This window comes from Zalophus californianus, chromosome 13, assembly GCF_009762305.2.
Source record: "Zalophus californianus isolate mZalCal1 chromosome 13, mZalCal1.pri.v2, whole genome shotgun sequence".
NCBI lineage: Eukaryota > Metazoa > Chordata > Mammalia > Carnivora > Otariidae > Zalophus > Zalophus californianus.
The window spans coordinates 87,166,063-87,190,097 of record NC_045607.1 but is presented as its reverse complement, the minus strand read 5'-3'; the positions used below and the strand labels follow the sequence as shown (position 1 = coordinate 87,190,097).

At 41.9% G+C, this 24,035-nt stretch overlaps 1 protein-coding gene across 1 annotated transcript in view; it reads left to right on the top strand.

Annotated features, from left to right (window-relative positions):
* LOC113934838 (histone-arginine methyltransferase CARM1-like) overlaps positions 1–24,035 on the top strand; it is a 183,107-nt gene that overhangs the window by 91,375 nt on the left and 67,697 nt on the right. Inside the window, exon 5 of the mRNA XM_027616399.1 lies at positions 9,810–9,920. Coding sequence (XP_027472200.1) covers positions 9,810–9,920 — 111 coding nt within the window. The remainder of the gene's footprint in view (positions 1–9,809; positions 9,921–24,035) is intronic.

Below are 24,035 nucleotides of genomic sequence, written 5' to 3'. Positions count from 1 at the left end.
CTAGGGGAATACTGCACATAGAATCCATGGCTTTTTTACCATGATTCATTAGTTTTTCAAAGTTAATTTTTTAACTGTTTTTTAATTTTTCTTTTTCCCTTTTTCAACCAACATCTTATCAATCCCTTTTTGAAAAAAACTTTTTTTACTTTTCATTTTTAGAGCCACATTCTATCCCCTCATAGTAGATACCCTTATTTTTGGCATATATATATAAGTTGTTCTCTCTTTAAAATTTTGAGATACAGTTTCTTCTAACAGATCAAATATACCCTAAATCACTAATGTATGGCTTTGTTCTAGTCTCCTGCCTGATCACATTCTCTCCCTTTTTTTTCTTTTTTTTAAATCTTCTTTCTTTTTTCAAACAACTTCTTATCTTATGAATTCCTTTTATAAAATCTTTTATAATTTTCATCTTTACAGTCATCTTCCATCCCTTCATTGTATCAACCCTTATTTTGTACATATATAAGTCTTTTTTTCTTTAAAATTTTAGGAGGCACTTTCTTCTAACAGACTAAAATACACCCAAAACCTAGTGTGTGGCACTGATCTATGCACTAGCCTGATCATATTTGATCATATTCTGTTTTTTTGTTTTGTTTTGTTATGTTTTTGTTTGTTTTTATCTTTTTCTTTTTCTTTTTTTCCCTCTTTCTTTTTTCTTTCTTTCCCTTTCTTTTCCCCTGGTTTCAGGTCTTTTCTGATTTGTTTAGAGTATATTTGCTGGGGACGTTGTTAACCTGTTAGCATTTTGTTCTCTCATTCATCTATTCTCCTCTGGACAAAATGACAAGATGAAAAACATCACCTCAGCAAAAAGAACAAGAGATAGTACCATCTACCAGGGACCTACTCAATACGGACATTAGTACAATGTCGGACCTAGAGTTCAGAATCATGATTTTAAAGATACTAGCTGGGCTTGAAAAAGCATGGAAGTTATTAGAGACACCCTTTCTGGGGAAATAAAAGAACTAAAATCTAACCAAATCGAAATCAAAAAGGCTATTGATGAGGTGCAAAAAGTGGGGGCGCTAACTGCTAGGATAAATGAAGCAGAAGAGAGAATCAGCAATATAGAAGACCAAATGATGGAAAATAAAGAAGCTGAGAAAAAGAGAGATAAACACCTACTGGATCATGAGGGCAGAATTCAAGAGATAAGCAATATGATAAGACGAAACAACATTAGAATAATTGGGATCCCAGAAGGAGAAAGAGAGAGAGAGGCAGAAGATATATTGGAGCAAATTATACCAGAGAACTTCCCTAATGTGGGGAAGGAAACAGGCATCAAAATCCAGGAGGCACAGAGAACCCCTCTCAAAAACCAATAAAAATAGATCAACACCTCGACATCTAATAGTAAAACTTACGAGTCTCTGAGACAAAGAGAAAATCTTGAAAGCAGCTCGGGAGAAGAGATATGTAACCTATAATGGTAGAAACATTAGATTGGCAACAGACCTATCCACAGAGACCTGGCAGGCCAGAAAGGACTGGCATGATATCTTCAGAGCACTAAATGAGAAAAATATGCAGCCAAGAATACTATATCCAGCTAGGCTGTCATTGAAAATTGAAGGAGAGATAAAAAGCTTCCAAGACAAACAAAAACTAAAGGAATTTGCAAACACAAAACCAGCCCTACAAGAAATATTGAAAGGGGTCCTCTAAGCAAAGAAAGAGCCTAAAAGCAGCATAGACCAGAAAGGAATACAGACAATATACATTTACAGTCACCTTACAGGCAATACAATGGCACTAAATTCATACCTTTCAATAGTTACCCTGAATGTAAATGGGCTAAATGCCCCAATCAAAAGACACAGGCTATCAGATTGGATTAAAAAACAAGACCCATTGATATGCTGTCTGCAAGAAACTCATTTTAGACCCAAAGACACCCCCAGATTGAAAGTGAGGGGGTGGAAAACCATTTACCATGCTAATGGACACCAAAAGAAAGCTGGGGTGGCAATCCTTATATCAGACAAATTAGATTTTAAGCCAAAGACTGTAATAAGAGATGAGGAAGGACACTGTATCCTACTTAAAGGGTCTATCAAACAAGAAGATCTAACAATTGTAAATATCTATCCCCCTAACAAGGGAGCAGCCAATTATACAAGGCAATTAATAACAAAAGCCAAGAAACACATTGACAACAATACAATAATAGTGGGGGACTTTAACACCTCTCTGACTGAAATGGACAGATCATCTAAGCACAAGATCAACAAGGAAATAAAGACTTTAAATGACACACTGGACCAAATGGACTTCACAGACATATTCAGAACATTCCATCCCAAAGCAACGGAATACACATTCTTCTCTAGTGCCCATGGAACATTCTCCAGAATAGATCACATCCTAGGTCACATCAGGTCTAAATTGGTACCAAAAGATTGGGATTATTCCCTGCATATTTTCAGACCACAATGCTTTGAAACTAGAACTCAATCACAAGAGGAAAGTCGGAAAGAACTCAAATACATGGAGGCTAAAGAGCATCCTACTAAACAATGAATGGGTCAACCAGGAAATTAAAGAAGAATTAAAAAAAATCATGGAAACCAATGAAAATGAAAACACAACTCTTCAAAATCTTTGGGATGCAGCAAAAGCAGTCCTAAGAGGAAAGTATATAGCAATACAAGCCTTTCTCAAGAAACAGGAAAGGTCTCAAATACACAACCTAACCCTACACCCAAAGGAGCTAGAGAAAAAACAGCAAATAAACCCTAACCCAGCAGGAGAAGAGAAATAATAAAGATCAGAGCAGAAATCATTGAACTAGAAACCAAAAGAACAGTAGAGCAGATCAACGAAACTAGGAGCTGGTTCTTTGAAAGAATTAACAAGATTGATAAAACCCCTGGCCAGACTGATCAAAAAGAAAAGAGAAATGACCCAAATCAACAAAATCATGAATGAAAGAGGAGAGATCATAACCAGCACCAAAGAAATACAAACAATTATAAGAACATATTATGAGCAACTCTATGCCAGCAAATTAGATAACCTGGAAGAAATGGGTGCATTCCTAGAGATGTATCAACTGCCAAAATTGAACCAGGAAGAAATAGAAAACCTAAACAGACCTATAACCACTAAGGAAATTGAAGCAGCCATCAAAAATCTCCCAAAAAACAAAAGCCCAGGGCCAGATGGCTTCTCAGGGGAATTCTACCAAACATTTCAAGAAGAATTAATACCTGTTCTCCTGAAACTGTTCCAAAAAATAGAAATGGAAGGAAAACTTCCAAACTCATTTTATGAGGCCACCATTACCTTGATTCCAAAACCAGACAAAAACTCCATCAAAAAGGAGAATTACAGATCACTATCCTTGATGAGCATGGATGCAAAATTTCTCACCAAAATACTAGCAAATAAGGATCCAACAGTACATTAAAAGGATTATTCACCATGACCAAGTGCGATTTATCCCTGGGCTGCAAGGTTGGTTCAACATCCACAAATCAATCAACGTGATACAATATATTAACAAAAGAAAGAACAAGAATCCTATGATCCTCTCAATAGATGCAGAAAAAGCATTTGACAAAGTACAGCATCCTTTCTTGATCAGAACTCTTCAGAGTGTAGGGATAGAGGGTACATACCTCAATATCATAAAAGCCATCTATGAAAAACCTACAGCGAATATCATTCTCAATGGGGAAAAGCTGAGAGCCTTTCCCCTAAGGTCAGGAATGTGGCAGGGATGTCCACTATCACCACTGCTATTCAACATAGTATTAGAAGTCCTAGCCTCAGCAATCAGACAGCAAAAAGAAATCAAAGGCATCCAAATCGGCAAAGAGGAATTCAAACTCTCACTCTTTGCAGATGATATGATACTTTATGTGGAAAACCGAAAAAACTCCACCCCAAAACTGCTAGAACTCCTCCAGGAATTCAGTAAAGTGGCAGAATATAAAATCAATGCACAGAAATCAGTGGCATTCCTATACACCAACAAGACAGAAGAGAGAGAAATCAAGGAATCGATCCCATTTACAAATGCACCCAAAACCATAAGATCCCTAGGAATAAATTTAACCAAAGAGGCAAAGGATCTGTACTCAGAAAACTATAAAATACTCATGAAAGAAATTGAAGAAGACACAAAGAAATGGAAAAACGTTCCATGCTCATGGATTGGAAGAACCAACATTGTGAAGATGTCAGTGCTATCTAGAGCAATCTACACATTCAATGCAATCCCCATCAAAATGCCATCCACTTTTTTCAAAGAAATGGAACAAATAATCCTAAAATTTGTATGGAACCAGAAGAGACCCCGAATAGCCAGAGGAATGTTGAAAAAGAAAAGCAAAGCTGGCGGCATCACAATTCCGGACTTCCAGCTCTATTACAAAGCTGTCATCAAGATAGTATGATACTGGCACAAAAACAGACAGATAGATCTATGGAACAGAATAGAGAGCCCAGAAATGGACCCTCAACTCTGTGGTCAACTCGTCTTTGACAAAGCTGGAAAGAATGTCCAATGGAAAGAAGATCGTCTCTTCAACAAATGGTGTTGGGAAAATTGGACAGCCACCTGCAGAAGAATGAAACCGGACCATTTCCTTAGACCACACACAAAAATAGACTCCAAATGGTTGAAAGACCTAAATGTGAGACAGGAGTCCTTCAAAATCCTAATGGAGAACACAGGCAGCTACCTCTTCGACCTCAGCCGCAGCAACTTCTTCCTAGAAACATCGTCAAAGGCAAGGGAAGCAAGGGCAAAAATGAACTATTGGGATTTCATCAAGATAAAAAGCTTTTGCATGGCAAAAGAAACAGTCCACAAACGCAAAAGACAACCGACAGAATGGGAGAAAATATTTGCAAATGACATATCAGATAAAGGGCTAGTATCTAAATCTATAAAGAACTTATCAAAGTCAACACCCAAAGAACAAATCATCCAATCGTGAAATGGGCAGAAGACATGAACAGACATTTTTCCAAAGAAGACATCCAAAGGGCCAACAGACACATGAAAAAGTGCTCAACATCGCTCGGCATCAGGGAAATCCAAATCAAAACCTCCATGAGATACCACCTCACACCAGTCAGAATGGCTAAAATTAACAAGTCAGGAAACGACAGATGTTGGCGGGGATGTGGAGAAAGGGGAACCCTCCTACACTGTTGGTGGGAATGCAAGCTGGTGCAACCCCTCTGGAAAACAGTATGGAGGTTCCTCAAACAATTGAAAATAGAGCTACCCTACAATCCAGCCATTGCACTGATGGGTATTTACCACAAAGATACAAATGTAGGGATCCAAAGGGGTACGTGCACCCCGATGTTTATAGCAGCAATGTCCACAATAGCCAAACTGTGGAAAGAGCCAAGATGTCCATCGACAGTTGAATGGATAAAGAAGAAGTGGTATATATACCCAATGGAATATTATGCAGCCATCAAAAGGAATGAGATCTTGCCATTTGCAAGGAGGTGGATGGAACTGGAAGGTGTTATGCTGAGCGAAATAAGTCAATCAGAGAAAGACATGTATCATATGACCTCACTGATATGAGGAATTCTTAATCTCAGGAAACAAACTGAGGGTTGCCGGAGTGGTGGGGGTGGGAGGGATGGGGTGGCTGGGTGATAGACACTGGGGAGGGTATGTGCTATGGTGAGTGCTGTGAATTGTGCAAGACTTTTGAATCACGGATCTGTACCTCTGAACCAAATAATGCAATATATGTTAAGGGAAAAAAAAGAAGAAGATAGCAGGAGGGGAAGAATGAAGGGGAGTAAATCGGAGGGGGAGATGAAGCATGAGAGACGGTGGACTCTGAAAAACAACTGAGGGTTCTAGAGGGGTGGGTGGTGGGTGGATGGGTTAGCCTGGTGATGGGTATTAAAGAGGGCACATTCTGCGTGGAGCACTGGGTGTTACGCACAAACAATGAATCATGGAACATTACATCAAGAAGTAATGATGTAATGTATGGTGATTAACATAACAATAAAAATTAAAAAAAAATAGGCCAGGAAGCAGAAGGTAAGGTTGGGTAAAACAGTTCAGGATATGTCTTTAATAAGGCAAGGGCATCCTGGGCTTAGCCTCTTTGGTTGCTAGCTTTTCATGCAGGAACACTCCCAGAGTTGAGATGGCTGGAAAAAGTGATAAGCCTTTTCCAGAGATAGTTCAAGGCAATGTTGGAATGAGGAGACTGCCCTATTAAGTCATTGCGTTCAGTCATTTAGTTAACAAATATTTATTAATGGTTTTTGTTTTCCTCTTGTATTAGGGGCTGAGAGGTAAATGATGTGATTTTTGTCTCTGGGGAGCTCATGGGTCCAGCAGGGAAGGCAAACACGTAAAGAAATACTTGCAGTATCCTGTAGTAAGCTCTCCTGGAGAGCTATGTACCGGGCACACAGAGCCCAGCCTACACTGACTGTCTGGGGAGGTCAGAGAAAGCATCCCAAAGATGTGATCTCTGGGCTTGGTCTTCACTTCCCCAGGTAGAAAAATGAGATGTGGGATTTCACCCAGCAGTAAGCCAACTGCTAAAGCAAACTGTCTCTAATCTCAGTGGTCTAACATAATAAAATCTTTCTTTCTCATGCCATGCCCAGTGTGTTCTGAGTGGCTCTTCCCAAAGGGGTGACCCAGGGGTTTGGGCTCTTTTTGGCTCCAGGAGCTGGTTTCCAGTGCCAGTTCATAAGGAGCCGAGAGTGTGGGGAAGGCACAATGTACCTTCAGCCACCCTCCCCCAGAAGGGACCCTGATTACTTCCCCTCACACTCCATTGGGCCGAAGTGGTCCTGTGGCCACACGGAGATGTGGACTCTGAGAGAGCATGAAACTCTGGGGGGCTGTCAGCTGCCTCTGTGGCAGGGATGGCACACGAGAGAGCCTAGAATCAGGGAGAGGCATGCAGTTGCTGAGCCTAGGAGGGCTGGGGAGGACAGGAGGAGAATTACAGAAAAAGAGCCAGGAAAGTCACTCAGGGCTGCATTTGTGAGGCCCAAGGACAACATCCCAAGGAGACGGGGACCTTCCCCTTAGCCGCGTAGCACCATTGGTGGGGTCTCCTTAGGGCGTGATGTGATCAGATTTTCATCTCTACACGGAACACCCTTTCCTCTCATCTTTTGACACACAGAGGCGGCCAAAGTGGTGTGGAGGCTGAGCACTGTCTGGCCCTGCTACTTACCAGCCATGTTACCTTGAGCTGGAAGCAGTGTCTCCAAGCCTCAGTTACCTTATCAATAAAATGGGGATAGACTATGTACTTCCCATCCCAAGGAGGCTTGATGATCAAATAGTGTCAGGAGAACATCCTTTAGAAACCCTGTGTTAGCGTCCTCTCTCCTCCCAGATTTGGAAACCCCAACTGGAAAGGATAGTGTATTTCCATTAGAGCCTAAATATTTGCTTCAGCCTTTGTTTTTGTTTTTTGTTTTTTTTTCACCAGAGAATTTATTCTAATCCCGCCAAAGCTTTTTTTCCCAATGTCGCGTGGCTTATGTAGACAAGGCAAAATGTTCCTTTCACTCCCCACCCTCTCCTATCAGCCCCAGACTGAAAATCCCTCTATTAATTTTTTAAATACACAAGTGGAAAGCAGATGACATTATCTGCTTTTCCAAGGCCTATGCTCCGTTTTGAAGTAACCAAATGAATAAGGTTATTTTGGCCTGAAATTAGGTATTGAAATAAGGTATTTGGAAAATTGCCTTAGTTTGTAATTTTTCTTCTCTTCTCCAGATATGGTCTGGGTCGATTAGAGCATCTTCTACCAAACGGACTGGTTTGACAGAGGTTGAACCACATACATCAGGCTCCCTCCCATCTCTGACCTTTTTCTCTTTCTCCCCATCACCCCTCTCCTCTGTCTCCTAGTGGCAAACATTGCTTTGGTTTTAATCTGCAGGGTCAAGAGAACTGAAAAACACTGTTCTAAGATGTGCTTCAAGCACCCTAATAAAAGAGAAAAAGAGCATCATTCACACATTTCTAGGGCACCTGTCACCAGAGCAAGCAGGTGCAATTTCCATTGTTTCCTAATTTTCCATCCATATTTTGGACTGAACATGGAATCTAAAGTTTTATATTTTTATTGAATAAGATTCCAAAAAGGTTCTTTTGGATCTGGTGTATCTTTTTGGGGGGGGGGGGACAGGGTGCTGTGGATTGTACCGTCTACCTTAATGGCCTTCATTCCCTAAACAGCGGTCATAGGTGTTCTTGGAACGGAGTGGGGCCCATGTGAAGATGTATTTCCAAGGGAGGATGAGGGGAAGGGAATGTTGGTATTTCTAAAAGTATAGACAGCCTGACAGCAAATTCCAGAGCCTGGGTGACATTTTAAATTGGTAATGCTCCTAATTACCCAAACCCTAGGAAACCATATGGAATACAGCCACAGTTCTAGAATTAATGTAAGTGAGCACTGTGAACCCGTCACTAACAGCATGCTCTGTTAGAATAATAGCACAATATCTGTGTCAGCACAGTGTGGTACTATGGTTAAAACACACAGACACGCACACACACACCATCTTGATATTTCCTATTTTTTTATTGGAAAAATTTTCCTGCTATTAAGTAAAAAAAAAAAAAAAACTTTTCTAAATTTCCTACAAAAAGTAATACTTTGTTTCCTTGTCAAACATCGCCTATTGGTCCCATTGTGTTAAAAATGTCAGATCTGTAAAGATGAATTTAAGTAAACAGTGTATGGTTTCATGGAACATGAGCTTGGGTGAAGGCAGAAATACCCAGATTCAAGTTCTAACTCCCCTGTCTGCTGCTAAGTGAACTTGGGCTGGTTGGTCAGTCTGCACTTGAATTTGGTCATCTCCAAAGTAGACATAATAATGCTATTTACTCAAATGTTTATTGTAAGCATTTGGAGCCAATCAAAATGTCTTGCTCAAAGCTAGTGCTGAAAGATGCTAAGAGTCAAAGTCATTGATGTGGCAGGAACTCTGTAGCCTGAAATTTCGGTGATCAGATTGAGATTTGGGCCTTGGCTTCGGCGGTGTTTGGGGAGGGTATCCAATACATGCCATCCACTGCTTGCTCTTAGCGTGTCGGCCCAAACCTTGCGCCCTTGTGCTTGTGAGTGCACAAGTGAATGGTGATTTTCTCGATTTAATCCCAGGTCTGAACACAGAGAAAAGAAGAAAGGTGTCTGTAGATTCCATGTGTCCACTGTGTTAATACCCTCCTACCTTCCATTTATAAACCTCCCCAACTTTGTGGAGGAGCCTGGATAAAAAACAAGCACATACCTTACTTCTGGATTTTTAAAGACTTTATCTTCAGCTATTTCGGAATAAATAAAAAATATATTTATTTATTTAATAAAATTATATATATAAAACATACAAAACATATAAAAACTGGTGACAGTTTTCATTTTATTCATGCTAACAGATTTGATAAGCAAGCTCATTCATGACACTTTACTTTTCTTGGCCCTAAACATACTAAAAGCAATCCATGGTACAAAGAAACTATAATAATAAGAGCAATGATTTGAAAAACACCAATTAGGTGCCAAGTGCTTTATATACATTTTATGTTCGTTAATCCCTATAGCAAACCTTAAAAAGTGGATATTGTTAACCCCGTTAAACATCTGAGAAGAAGGAGTCTCACAAAGATTCATAACTTGGCCAAGGTAAGACCACTTATAAAGAGCAAAGCTTGTACTTTAATTAAGTCTGATGGCAAGGCTCACAGCTGGCATGGGGCCAGGACACCTGCGTGTGTTCTCACCCTTTCTTGTCTTTGCTTTCTCCTCCAGGTTGTTCTAGATGTTGGTTGCGGATCAGGAATACTATCATTTTTTGCTGTACAGGCTGGAGCTAGGAGAGTGTATGCTGTTGAAGCCAGTTCAGTAGCACAATATGCTGAGGTAAGTGGTTGTATTTTTACAGAGGCTACTAAGTAGGTCTTCGGTAAACTTCAGGGGACTGGGTGATGGGCTCTTCCAGGTAGGTCATTTAGAAGAATTTTTTTACCAGTCTGTTTTGTTTTTTTTTTTTTCCCTGTTGGGATTTTACTGCTGCAAGAAGCCAGACTTCACTGTAGTCATTGATAGGAAAACAGTTTTTAAAACATTTCATGATACTGAAAATAGAGCAAAATTTTCTTCATCCCCACCCACAGGGTAGCAGGTGGGCCTGGGGGAGGTGAATGTTTTCTTATCTTTAATGACCTACTGAGGTGAGGAGTCAGACTTCCCTGGAGGTAGATTTATTTTGTTCTTAAGTGCTGTGTGGACAATAGCTGTACCACTCACTTTAAATTTTACTTTGGGCTTAAGGAGCTGTTGCTACCTGGTTGTATTTGGAACATAGAAAGATGTCTGTGTTTCAGGGAGCTTTTTCAGATTTGAGGCTCCGATTGGAGGATAGGGAGATGCTTTGTTTTAATATAGCACTCTATTACCATTATGAAATTTATACAAATATTAGAGAATAAGTCCAAGTCAAGAGTCAGGTAACAATCACTTTCAGTAATACTTGTATATAATAATAACACAATCAAGCTGCAGAGAATGGATGTATGTGTGCACGTGCATGAACAGGGTAATGTGCTTGTCATTCACAGTTGGAGGAGGCCTGAGTTTTAATGAGGGGTAGGATGACAGAGAGCGAAGCTTGGCCGTTCCTTCTGATGAACATCGCATAATATTCTCCCAGTCCCGGACAACCGGCAGTAGCTCAGGGTGTTGGTTGGCTTTGGATTGAGTGAGCAAAGAGGGACTGGAGACAAGTAGACCAGTGTGGCATGTTTGGAAAGGAAGAGTGCAAGAGCCCAATGGCTGGCATGTTGTTATATGCTTTTTCCCTTCAGACAAATGTTGGATAAAATATTTTTGGTCATTTGCTACTTCACAAGTTCTTAAAAATTTTTATTGAAAATTAGATACATGCAAAAGAATATTTGTAAAATGTGTAAGTGTAAAGGATCGTGATACAATGAACGTGGGCCCTGTACCTCTCTTCAGAAATAGGCCATTAGCATTTCCATTAAAGGTCCATGTATCTTGTCCTGATTGCTTTTCCTTTCTGCTCTAAACAGAGGTAACCGCTATCTTGAATTTTTGTTTGTCATTCCCTTGTTCTATAGAGTTTTACCACATGTATTTCTGTCCCCAAAAACAAATCCCTTATGAACTTTCCATAAATAGAATCATAATGTATGCATTCTTCTATAATTTGCTTTTTTCATCCCACATTATGTTCCCGATGATCATTTTGTGGATGCAGACAACTGTTGTCTCTTTATCTTTAGTGCTGGAGTGTGTTCCCTTGTATGAAATGCCTCAAGTTGTTGGCTCATTGTTCTGTTGGCAAACTTTGGATGGCCTCCATTATAAAAGTGTTGTTAGGAATATTCTTGCATAACACTCCCCACTACATCTTTGTTAGAGTTCCTCAACATATACCCATCAGTAAAATTGTTGGGTCATAGGTCAGGCCTACCTTCAACTCTGCTCTGTAATGCTCACTTGTTTTCCAAAGTGGCTCTTCTGGTTTTCACTCTGTCCAGTAGTAACCAAGAATGCCATTGTTCTGCAATTCTGTCAGCACTTGGTATTGTCAGGCTTTGGAATTTTTGCCCATCTGGTATTTATATCAACATGACTTGATGTTTGCAGTTTTAATTTGCATTTTCCACTTAATAATGACTTTGAGCATCTTTGCAGAGTGTTTTGGCCATTCTCTTCTATGGAATACCTGTTCAGTTTTTTGTTTTTGTCTTTTATTTTTGGACAAGTTTTATTTTGAATTATTTTTCTAATTCTAATTCATTTGTACGAATGATTTCTATATTCTAGATATTAATCCTATTTGGTTCTATGTGTGGAAAATAACTTTTTACAGTTCATACCTCACCTTTTCTTTTTCTTTATGATCCTAGTAGACTTTAAGTATGGAATTCTAGAAAAGGAGAAGAGAATATAAGCTTATGAGGAGAGAACCCTATAGTTAAAGGTGCCCACTCATAGATTTTCATAGTTCTTAAAATGCATTCCTAAGGATAAGGGGGTGAGCATAGAACTTTGTCTCAGGTGCTGCTCATTTAATCATGCTTACATTCAATTGCATCCCACAATTCTGTTTAAGAGTAATAGTACTGATTAGGGTCTACACCTATCTTCAGAGAGGTTCTATTCTGATAAGAGATTGATCCTGTTGTCTCTTGTATCAGACACCACCCCACAAAAAGAGTGGCATAAATAATTCAGGGATCTTCTTTTTCTCATACAGTTTTTTTTTTTTTTTGCATATATTTTGAGGTGATTCGAGACATATCAGTTCTTTTTAAAACCTTGAAAACCTAATACCCATGGTTATAGTATTTGAAGGAAAAACAGGAAGAAATTAGCTAGAGACATCCTTACATTTCCTAGCCATAATCCTGTCTCCAGCCCCAGCATAAGCTCTCAGTAATCATCAGCACACCATGGGAAGAGCCATTCCAGAACCGTCTGTGTGACTGGTTTCTCCAAGAGAATCCTCACCCTGATTAGACATATCAGCAGGATTGCTGTCCTCACAGAGTGGGGCTGCCCTTGTGGGCACTTTTACCCAGGGTGTAGCCGCTGTATAATTATAAGGGTCTCTAGCAAGAAGCTCATCCATAAGAGAAGAAAAGAATAAGAATTTAAAATTTTAAAACTTTTTAAAGATTTTTTTTTATTTATTCCTTCGAGACACAGAGATACAGAGAGAGAGCATGAGCCGGGGGAGAGGCAGAGGGAGGGGGAGAAGCAGGCTCCCCGCTGAGCAGGGAGACTGATGCGGGGCTCGATCCCAGGACCCTGGGATTGTGACCTGAGCTGAAGGCAGACGCCTAACCATCTGAGCCACTCACGCGCCCCTAAAATTTTAAAAACTTTTAAAACTATTTAAAACTTTTTATACAATTTGAAACTTGGAATAATTTCAAACTTATAGGTAAGTTGTAAAAATAAGAATATTTCAAAGGCTACCCAAATTCTGTTTACCTAGATTCCACAGTTGTTCACCATTTTACCCCATGTGCCTTATCATTGACTCTTGCTTTTCTCTCATCTCCTCCACACAGATATGTATACACAGGTGTGTAAATGTTTACAGCTATGTGGGTAAGAGAGGGAGATGGATGTACACATGCACTTTTTTTTTTTTTTTTAGAGAGGGAGCACATGCACAAGTAGGGGGTGGAGGGGCAGGGGGAGAGGGAGAGAGACAGAATCTTAATCAGGCTCTGCACCCAGCACAGAGCCCCATGCGGGGCTTGATCTCACGACCCTGAGATCATGACCTGAGCCGCAATCAAGTCAGTCACTTGAACCGACTGAGCCACCCAGGTGCCCACACACACACTTTTATCTCTGGGCCAGTGATATACATCATAGCTTTTTGTCCTTAAACATTTCAGTGTGTATTTCCTAGGAATGATGCTATTCTCTTATGTAACCAAAGTAGAACTTAATTTAAAGGTGAAAAAGGCGCTGTACGATGACTTGGCCATTGAGTCTTTCAGTGTTATGGATCAAAAGGTTTTGGAGAGGCCCCAGCATGAGCTGAGAGACTGTCACTGTGGGTGTTGAGGCGAAGAGAGTCTATGCTGAGCTGCCTCTTTGCTTGTATATCATTTCCAGCGAGACTTGATTTTTTAAAGCTTTAAAACCATTGTTCTAATGAATCCCCAAAGCCATAGTTTTATGTTATCTTTGGTTTTGGCTTCTGTAGAGGATTTTTGTGTTTCCGTAATCTTCCTTTTCTTGAATAGTAGGGCAGGTTGGAGGCAGGGGTGGCTTTTCAAATGCTGTGGGGACTGCACAGAATCCTTGAAATCCTTGACGGCGGGTCTCTTTGGCCCCCGAGACCTTCCCTGCATGTGGCCCTAAAGACAGACTAGTTATAATGCATTCAGGGCCAAGCATGATTAGAACCTTCTTAAAGGATGGATTTAATGCCAACCCGGTCCCTCCTGTTGAAGACTGTGGCCTCTGCCGTGCCTCCAGCTGCTGCCATGGGCATCATGAGACACTCCCGTGGGCCAGCTTTTCACCCTGGTGCAGGGCGGCCCGTACCAGCTCTTGATTTCTGCTTCTTACACTGACACTCATCTGCACAATTTGTGGGTGGCAAAATGCAAGTGTGAACAGCCCACAAAAGATTTTCCCTCTAAGAATAGGCTTTTATAGCAGCTCATCACACAGTGCATGGTGCTCCTTTCGACCTTTTCATTATTTGGTAATTGAACCAGCAGACATTTAATTCTTTCCTCTGGAGTCTTCATTAAATTGCTCGGAAAAGATAAAATTGCAACAAGAAAGAAAAATGAACAAATTTAACTACCATCGCCTGTGCCTGGATACTTCTTCTCACACCAGGCTTCTGGGCTTTAAGTAAACAGAATATTTTCAAATTGCAGTCAATTCAATTTCAGTTGTTTTCAGTGGCTCAAACTGATTTTGTAAGGGCTGACCCTCAGCCGACAGGATGATGTGAGTGACTCCTTGTCTGGAGGGCACGTACATGGAGTCATTTTTGCAGGATGGTCATGAACTTGCCCAGGTACAGCCATGTGCTCTCACCCTGGGCCCCATCTGACATTTCTGGGTCAGTAATAAGAGATCATCCTTTTCCACGGAACAGGGAAGGACTAAAGGTCTCCCATGGGTTTCCAGCCTGTCTACCTCAAAAGGGCAGCTCTGTCTTGCTCTCTTTTTCCTTTCTTACGTATGAAACGTAGAGCTGAAGCTCCGGGATCCTACAGACCAAATGGAAAAGAAAAAGGCATTAATCAAATGCATACACATATCTGATCAGGGAAGGGGGTAATTCCTTCATTTAAACTGTACACGAACACAGGTCATGGCTCTCCATCTAATTTTTCGGGGGGCCAGGAGAATAAAAGACTATGAGGGTAAGCATTCATGGATAGATTTATGTGCTTTAAACAACTCGAACTTACAACAAAGCTCTCTGGTACCGAGATTTAACAATGTCCATAATCATTATTGGGCCACTTAATAATTAGACTTTACTGGTACATCATTCCTACATATGCCTCCTGAGGATGACTTTTAAGGAGTCAGACCAGCTATTTCTAGATGATGGGGCAGTGGACGTAAAGGCAGGTGGAATCAGAGCCATTGTAACACTGCCCTTCTAGAGCTGCTGGGTTCGTGATCTAGGGCTGGGCTGCTCTCTTCGAAATGGGAGCCATGGCACACCTGTGGTTGTTTATATTTCAATGTAAATTAGTTTTTAAAACTTAAATTCCTTAGTCACACTAGCTGCATTCCAAGGGCTCCGCAACCACAGGAACTAATTGTTCTGGAATTGGACAGTGCAGAGAGGGAGCATGTCCATCCCTGCAGAAAGCCTCAGAGGGAAGAAATGGAAAGGAGAGGGCATGAGTGGCCAGACTTCACTCTGTTGGCATGTGGCGGCCGGGCTGATGGCTGTGTTCACTGCTGGGTACTGGGGGCCCTGGCCAGATGGGACTGGCTCAGTGGTAGGTGAGGTGCTCTCCCCAGTCCCTCGTGCTGTGGGCATTGTTCATTCCCTTATTTATGTGTGAGATCTGTCATAGAACGGGCTCCCTAGGAAACGGACTGCTGCAGAGGGCTACGTGCAGAAACTTTGTCACAGGGGCTCTTGGGAGCCTGATGTGTGGGGAAACCATGGACGCAGGATGGTGCCGGGCAGAGGAGGCGTTAAGCTGCAGCATGGTCACAATAAAGTGCACATCTAATTGCACAGGAGTCCCCAAGCTGACGCTACCCATCGGGCTTGAACCACCTCGAGGCAAAGGCCTTTACATCCCACACTTTTTTTATGTACACTCCCTCAGGAAGGGCTGTGGCTTTGGCTCAGGTGGCTCTCTGGGCTGAGGGCATTTGGTAAGACCAGACCCAGCTGAGAGCCACCATTGCCAACCTTTGAGCAGCTGGGGGGACGAGTCGCATGGTCCCGAAGCAAGGATCGGTAACATATGCCCCAGCAGGTGCTACAAGATCAAGATTCAGGATCCTGACTTGGGGCTACAGACAGGAAGCTGGAGGAGAATGGAGATAAAGATGTAACGGGAAATCCAGGAAGTGACGGATCATGTTGGATGACACTACTTAGGCCCCAGGGCAATTGGTCACGTGTGCTTTAGGTGCGACAAAGACTTTCTAGAAACGGACTGCACCACCTGATGTGATGTGCCTTCTACTATCCGAATATCCGAAGCCCCGTGAGGACACAGAGTACATGTAGGACATGATCTCTCCCCTCGAGTAGTTGACAATCCATTTGGATGTGAAACAAGTGAAATTTGAGACACAAGACCTTGAGTGCACGTGAAGGCGTGTGAGCGGCAGCGATGAGAAACGCCAGGGCCAGGACCAATTCCCGTCTGCCGGGCGGGTCAGGGAGGCTGTCAGAGAAGAGATGGGATTTGAATGGAAAACTAAAGGGCGAAAGAAATGAATTGCTGTCTTTTCTCGCTTCACCTCACTGCCAACAATGACCTTTTTGGAAACCCTTAGGTTCTTAGGCGATTCCTCATCTTAAATGGGTGGATAATCTCCTCACAAAATGCTTCGAAGGCCAGTTATTGAAAGGTGCTTCTAATGTTTAATCTTGAACACTAGGAAGAACATAACTTTGAAGTTTTCTGAGTTTATCCTGATTTCAACTCTTTGGGCTGGTTTTTTTTTCTCCAGTATTTTTAGTGTCTCCTGCAGCTTACTTCTTTCTTCTCATTCTCCGGACACCACATGCCTGAGTCATGAAGTTCTATCCAGCCCATCAACACTTTTTATTTTTGCACTGACAAGAAGGTTAAGAAGTGGCAGTAAGGAATCTCTGAAGGAAATAATACTAATAAGCATTTTGCACAGCTGAACATTTAGAATTTAGGATGCGTTTCTACATCTATAAACACGTAGTTCTTCAGGAAGAATCTGTGAGGAGCTTGGGGCAGATAATATCATCCCCATATTACAGATAACAAAGAACCTTGGAGAAGGTAGGTCCTGAAGATGGGACACAGCTTATGAGACACGAGCCCTTCCGGCTACCTCCTTCTCCAATCCAGGTAAGCAGGGGGCTCATGGTTCCCTTAAAGGTGAGGTTCATGTGTTGACTAGAAGCTGGAGCCCCTACCCCTGTAGCTAGTTCTTCTAGGAGCCAAGAGAAAAACCATCTTTTTCTTCATGAGGAACTGATTTTGAAGCACTTCAACTGGCAGACAGGTCTGCCATGTAAGAAGGAAACCTTCCTCCATTGACAAAACTACCTTAGCGGAGTTGCAGTTTGAAGAAGTCCATGTTTGGGGTGCCTGGGTGGCTCAGTCGGTTGAGCATCCAATTCTTGAGTACAGCTCAGGTCTTGATCTCAGGGTCATGGGATCCAGCACCACATCCTGCTCCGTGCTCAGTGTGGAGTCTGCTTCTCTCCCTCTCCCTCTGCCCCTCCCCTGCCTTGTGCATGCAGTGCACACATACACACACACACACACTCTCTCTCTTTGTCTCTCAAATAAATAAATAAATCCTAAAAAAAAAAAAGTCCATGTGGAATGCCACCCCATTTGCCACAAGACCCTCCCCAGGAAATAAGAACCCTTCTTTTTTATTTTATTTTATTTTATTTTATTTTATTTTATTTTATTTTATTTTATTTTATTTTATTTTATTTTATTATGTTAGTCACCATACATTACATCATTCGTTTTTGATGTAGTGTTCCACGATTCATTGTTTGTGCATAACACCCAGTGCTCCATGAAGAACGTACCCTCCTTAATACCCATCACCAGGCTAACCCATGCCCCACCCCCCTTCCCTCTAGAACCCTCAGTTTGTTTCTCAGAGTCCACAGTCTCTCATGGTTCTTCTCTCACTCTGATTTCCCCCCCTTCATTTTTCCCTTCCTACTATCTTCTTCTTTTTTTTTTTTAACATACAACGTATTATTTGTTTCAGAGGTACAGGTCTGTGATTCATCAGTCTTACACAATTCACAGCGCTCACCATAGCACATACCCTCCCCAGTGTCCATCACCCAGCCACCCCATCCCTCCCACCCCCCACCACTCCAGCAACCCTCAGTTTGTTTCCTGAGATTAAGAATTCCTCGTATCAGTGAGGTCATATGATACTTGTTTTAATAAGAACCCTTCTTATAGCTGGATTGGTGATTGACAAGACAAGAAGGCATATGGGAGAAAACATCTATGCCTCCTTGTCTCAGTCAGCATTCTGTTCCTTATAAGGTAGGCCGAAACACCTTTGCCAGGATTAGAATTGATGATTCTGGAATCAGACAGTGTGGTGTTGTGTCCTTGATCCATAGCATAATGGCCGTGTGATCTTGACAAGTGTCCACGTGAACTTGGCAAGTATTAGTTTCTTATTGCTGCTATAAAAAATTAACATGAACTTAATGGCTTTAAACAGTACAAATTTACTACCTTATGGTTCTGAAGGTCAGAAATACGAAGTGGATCTTGTGGGGCTAAAATCAAGGTGTCACAGGGCTGTCCTTTTCAGGAGGCTCTAGGGGGGAATCTGTCCTGTGCCTTTGCCATGGTTTAGAGGCTGCCCACCTTACTTGCCTCGTGACTTAGTTTTCACCGTCATCTTCTTCTCTCCCTTCTGCCTCCCTCATGAAAAGATCCTTGTGTTTGTATTGGGCCCATGAAGACCATCCAGTAGGGCGCCTGGGTGGCTCAGTCGTTAAGCGTCTGCCTTCGGCTCAGGTCATGACCCCAGGGTCCTGGGATCGAGCCCCGCATCGGGCTCCCTGCTCAGAGGAGAGCCTGCTTCTCCCTCTGCCGCTTCCCCTGCTTTGTTCTCTCTCTCGCTGTGTCTCTCTCTGTCAAATAAATAAACAAAATCTTTAAAAAGGAAAAAAAAAAGGCCATCCGGTATACTCACCCCATCCCAAGATCCCTAATTTAGTCACGTCTGCAAGGCCCCTTTGCCATGTAAGGTCACTTACTCAAAAGTTTTCAGGGAGTAGATGCCTACTTTTGGGGGGGCACCTCCTTCTGCCTACTATATTAAGTTACCTGACCTTTCCCTACCTCATTTTCTTCGTCTATAAATTTGTAGATAGTAATAGTCCCTTGTGAAGATATTTATGAGGATCACCTGAGAAAATCAATATAGAAATTAGCACAGTGCCTGACATTCTCTAGCTTTTGTTATCCTTGTCGCCATGGCGATTATCAATACTATTATGGGGCCTCATTTCATCCATGTCTCTGTACAAATCAACCCAACAGAGATCATGGGAGGGGGAACCACCAGGCAACAGTGGGAGTTGTGGGGCCGGGCAGAGCACATTTTTTAAAAAGTGTGTGTTTAAATTGCATTTTGAAATTTCCTTTATGACCCCTTTTTAAAACCCAGGCAATTACAAGATTCAGGGGCTCTGCATTGTGCCCAGCCCTTCTCAGAGCTTCTGCAGACTGGCCGGAGCAGTGTGTTAAACAGCTCGGTAACATCTGGGTCTCAGGAGAAATTCATAGCTGTTTCTAAATCCTTTCTGCAGTAGAAACTGTGCTTGCTGACCCAAATCTAAATTCTCAGATGGCCTCAGGTTTGGTGACTATTGAGAGGGAACACAACTACTTTGGCATCAGGGAATAAATAACACGGTGGCTCCAGACGAGGATGCATCAGGATCCCTGGAGGATTTCTGTAACATGGATTGCTGGCCTCAACCCCCAGAGTTTCTGAGTCAGCAGGTGCAGGGATGTGGTCCAAGAATTTGCGTTTCTTATAAGTTCTATTGATGCTGCTGCTCAGTCAAGAGCCCACGCTTTGAGGATTGCTGGGATTGTATGGCATCAGAGATGTAACCGCCCCCACAACGTCTTGAGTTGGAAAAGTGAGGGAGCAGGCATAGTAGCCGGAGTCTACCTGCCCCAAGCTCCCTGCAGTGGCAGCAACACCCCCTTTTATGATGGATAAATTTGATTACATCCACTTTAGTAAACAGCCGGAAAGGCTGGAAGCCTGATGCTAAATGTATTGTGCACATCACTGAGACTTGGTTAAAAACAACTGGATTGACTTCAATTTTTTTTTTTTTTTTACTTTTTAAAAAAGTTTGCTTTTAGATTTAACCTGAATTTCCTTATTTTCCCAGTTGTATTGAGAAATAACTAACATTCGTCGCTGTGTAAGTTTCAGGTATGCAGCACGGTAGTTTCACTTACAAATTTTGTGAAATGATTACCACAGTGGGTTTAGTTAACATCTGTCAACTCATACAGATGCAATAAAAAGAAAAGAAGAAAAGAAATTTTTCCTAGTGGTGAAAATTCTTGGGACCTAGTCTCTCGACTCTTCTACATAAGACAATGGTGTGAGCCACCATCTGTACCGTCTATATGACATCTCCAGGACTTATTTCTAAGTAGAAGTTTGTACCCTTTGGCCTCTTTCCTCCATTTCCTCCGTCTCCCCGTCTACACCACTGGTAACCACAAATCTGATCTCTTTTTTCTATGAGTTTGGTGGGATTTTTAGTTTTGGTTGTGTTGTCTTTATTTCTTTAGGATTCCACACATAAGTAAGATCATACGGTGTTTGTCTTTCTCTGTCTGACTTATTTCACTCAGCATAATCCTTTCAAGGTCCATTCATGTCGTCACAAATGGTAGGGTTCCCTCATTTTTGTGGCTGTATAATATTCCATTGTGTGTGTGTGTGTGTGTGTGTGTGTGTGTGTGTGTGTGTGTACCACAACTCCTTTATCCACTCATCCATTGATGGACACTTAGATTGTTTCCATGTCTTGGCTATTGTAAACAATGCTGCTGTGAACAGGGGAGTGCAGATATATTTTCAGGTTAGCATTTTAGCTTCCTTTACACCTCACCCCCCTTTTTTTTGATTGATTGAGGTATAACTGATATTTAGTTTTTAAAAAGATTTTATTTATTTATTTGACAGAGAGAGACACAGTGAGAGAGGGAACACAGCAGGGGGAGCGGGAGAGGGAGAAGCAGGCTTCCCGCTGAGCAGGGAGCCCTATGTGGGGCTCGATCCCAGGACCCTGGGATCATGACCTGAGCCGAAGGCAGACGCTTAACTGACTGAGCCACCCAGGCGCCCTGAGGTATAACTGATATTTTAAAATCGCAACATAATTAATGTATACATCTTGAAAAGTCTGGACATATACATATGTCCATCACTGTAGTCAAGGTACTAAGCACGTCCATCACCTGCAAATATTTCCCTGTGTTCTGTTTTTATTTGCATGCTTGTGTTTGTTTGTGTGGGTTTTTTTTTATATGAACACTTAACACGAGATGTACTCTTTTAATGTATTTTAAAATACACGATACCACATTGCTAATAATACGTGATATGTTTCTAGAACGTACTCATTTTTCATAACACAAACTTTATTTTTTTAAGTTTATTTAAGTAATCTCCCCACCCAATGTGGAGCTTGAACCCACAACCCCAAGATCAAGAGTCATATGCTCTTCCACCTGAGTCCTGCATAGCACAAACTTTACATCCGTTAAAGACCAGTTCTTCATTTCCCCCTTTCCTGGCCCCTGGCAACCGCAATTCTATTCTCTGCTTCTATAAGTTGGACTATTTTAGATACTTCATATAAATGGCATCATGCATTGTTTGTCTTTCTGTGATTGGCTTATTTCATTTAGCATAATGCCCTCAAGGTTCATCCCTATTAGTTGTTTCCAACAGCAGGATTTCCCTCTATTTTTTAAGGCCAAATAATATTCCATTGTATGTGTATACACCACGTTTTCTTCATTCATGTGTTGGTGGACATTTGGATTATTTCCACATCTTGGCTTTTGTGAATAAAGCTGCAGTGAGGGCGCAAATATCTCTTCAAGAGGCCAATTTAACATCTTTCGGATACATACTCAGAAGTGAGGTTAATAGATCATATGGTAATTCTATTTTAATGTTGTGTGGGAACTCCACACAGTTTTCCATAGTAACTGCGTCTTCCATGTTCCCACCAACAGTGTGTAAGGGTTCCAGTTTCTCCATAGCCTCACCAACACTTGTCTTTTTTTTCTTTAAATTTTATTGTTATGTTAATCACCATACATTACATCATTACTTTTTTTATATTTCTTTTTTTACTTTAAATTTTTTATTGTTATGTTAATCACCATACATTACATCATTAGTTTCTGATGTAGTGTTCCATGATTCATTGTTTGTGCATAACACCCACGCAGAACGTGCCCTCTTTAATACCCATCACCAGGCTAGCTCATCCCCCCACCCCCCTCCCTTCTAGAACCCTCAGTTTGTTTTTCAGAGTCCATCGTCTCTCATGGTTCGTCTCCCCCTCCGATTTCCCCCCCTTCATTCTTCCCCTCCTGCTATCTTCTTCTTCTTTTTCTTTTTTTTCTTAACATATATTGCATTATTTGTTTCAGAGGTACAGATCTGTGATTCATCAGTCTTGCACAATGCACAGCGCTCACCATAGCACATACCCTCCCCAATGTCTGTCACCCAGCCACCCCATCCCTCCCAGCCCCCCAACTCCAGCAACCTTCAGTTTGTTTCCTGAGATTAAGAATTCCTCGTATCAGTGAGGTCATATGATACATGTCTTTCTCTGATTGACTTATTTCACTCAGCATAACACCCTCCAGTTCCATCCACGTCGTTGCAAATGGCAAGATCTCATTCCTTTTGATGGCTGCATAATAGTCCATTGTCCAACACTTGTCTTTTTGCTGTTTTTTGGAAATAGCCCTTCTAACAGATGTGAGGTCATCTCTCACTGTGGTTTTGATCTGCATTTCTCTGGTGCTTAGGAGAGCAACACCAGTTTCATCTGTTTCACTTATTGGGCTTCTGGGTCAACTTTTATTTGAGTAATGGTCTGGAGGCCAAAAAGAACTTTTGAAATTGATGTCCAGTTTCCTCAATTTACAGAGGAGGGGCTGGAGAAGATGGTTGCCTAAATCCACAGCTGTCCTTCCTCGGCCGTGGAAAGTTGTGCTCACTGCCCACACCGGCACGTTGGTCATCTCGATATTTAAACCACAATTCAAACAACTCCTGAGCTCACTTTGCAACGTCAGAAATATACTTTCCTTAAGCCAAAGTCTTAACTCATGGCCCTTACCTCCTCGTTCCTCCCTTTACCCCAAAGCAGCTCCCGTTGTGTGCCGCTGTTGTCGGCCCCTGTGTGAGGCTTCGTTTGATTCCTGACATTAGGGGAGAGAAGCAGCATGTTTGTCGACCTAAAGCATTTTTCTGCACGGCAGCTACACGTTTTCGGGCAGTTGTGATTAGGCCGCACATTTTCTTGGCAAGCCAAGCAGGGAAGGTGGGACAGACTGTAATTTAAATTCGTCCAAATAAGAAAGGCATCATTTGAGCCCTCCAGGGGACTGAAACTCAAAAGCATTCCGATGGTTGATTACTTATCCTTCCTAAAAAGGTTTTGATGTCTTAGAACTCCCTTCAGCCCTAGCACTGAATTCGCTTCTCGCTCACACCCTCCCGGCCCCCAACCCCAACTGTACTTTTTCCAGCCGGTTCCAGGCAGCTTGGAGAGTTTCACCCTGTGGGAAGTGCCACAAGAGAGGGGAAAAAAAAACAAAAAAAACAAAAAAAACAAACCATGATCCCTTTTGGCTGTGTGACACTCTTGGAGGCCAGGCCAAAGTCTGAAGAGCAAAATATTCAGTCAGATCAACGGGTTGGCTTCCCCACACAATGCTAAGTAATCACTGTGACTCCTTATTTTCCGCAGGACCGATGAATCCTCCTCGGCACTGGGCTGACGGTTTGGCCGTCGTGTAGCCTCAGGTTGCTGTCCAATCTTGCTCTCTTCATCTACTGTAGCTGAGGAAATGATAACTGGTTTGGCCACCTGGGTAACTTTTTAATGATCTGAAAGACCACAAGGAGCCGTTTCTTTTGTGAGTCCCCCATTCAGCAATCTAATAACTAGCTGAAGAGAGCTTTCTTGAAAAGAAGAAAGTCTGCTCCTCT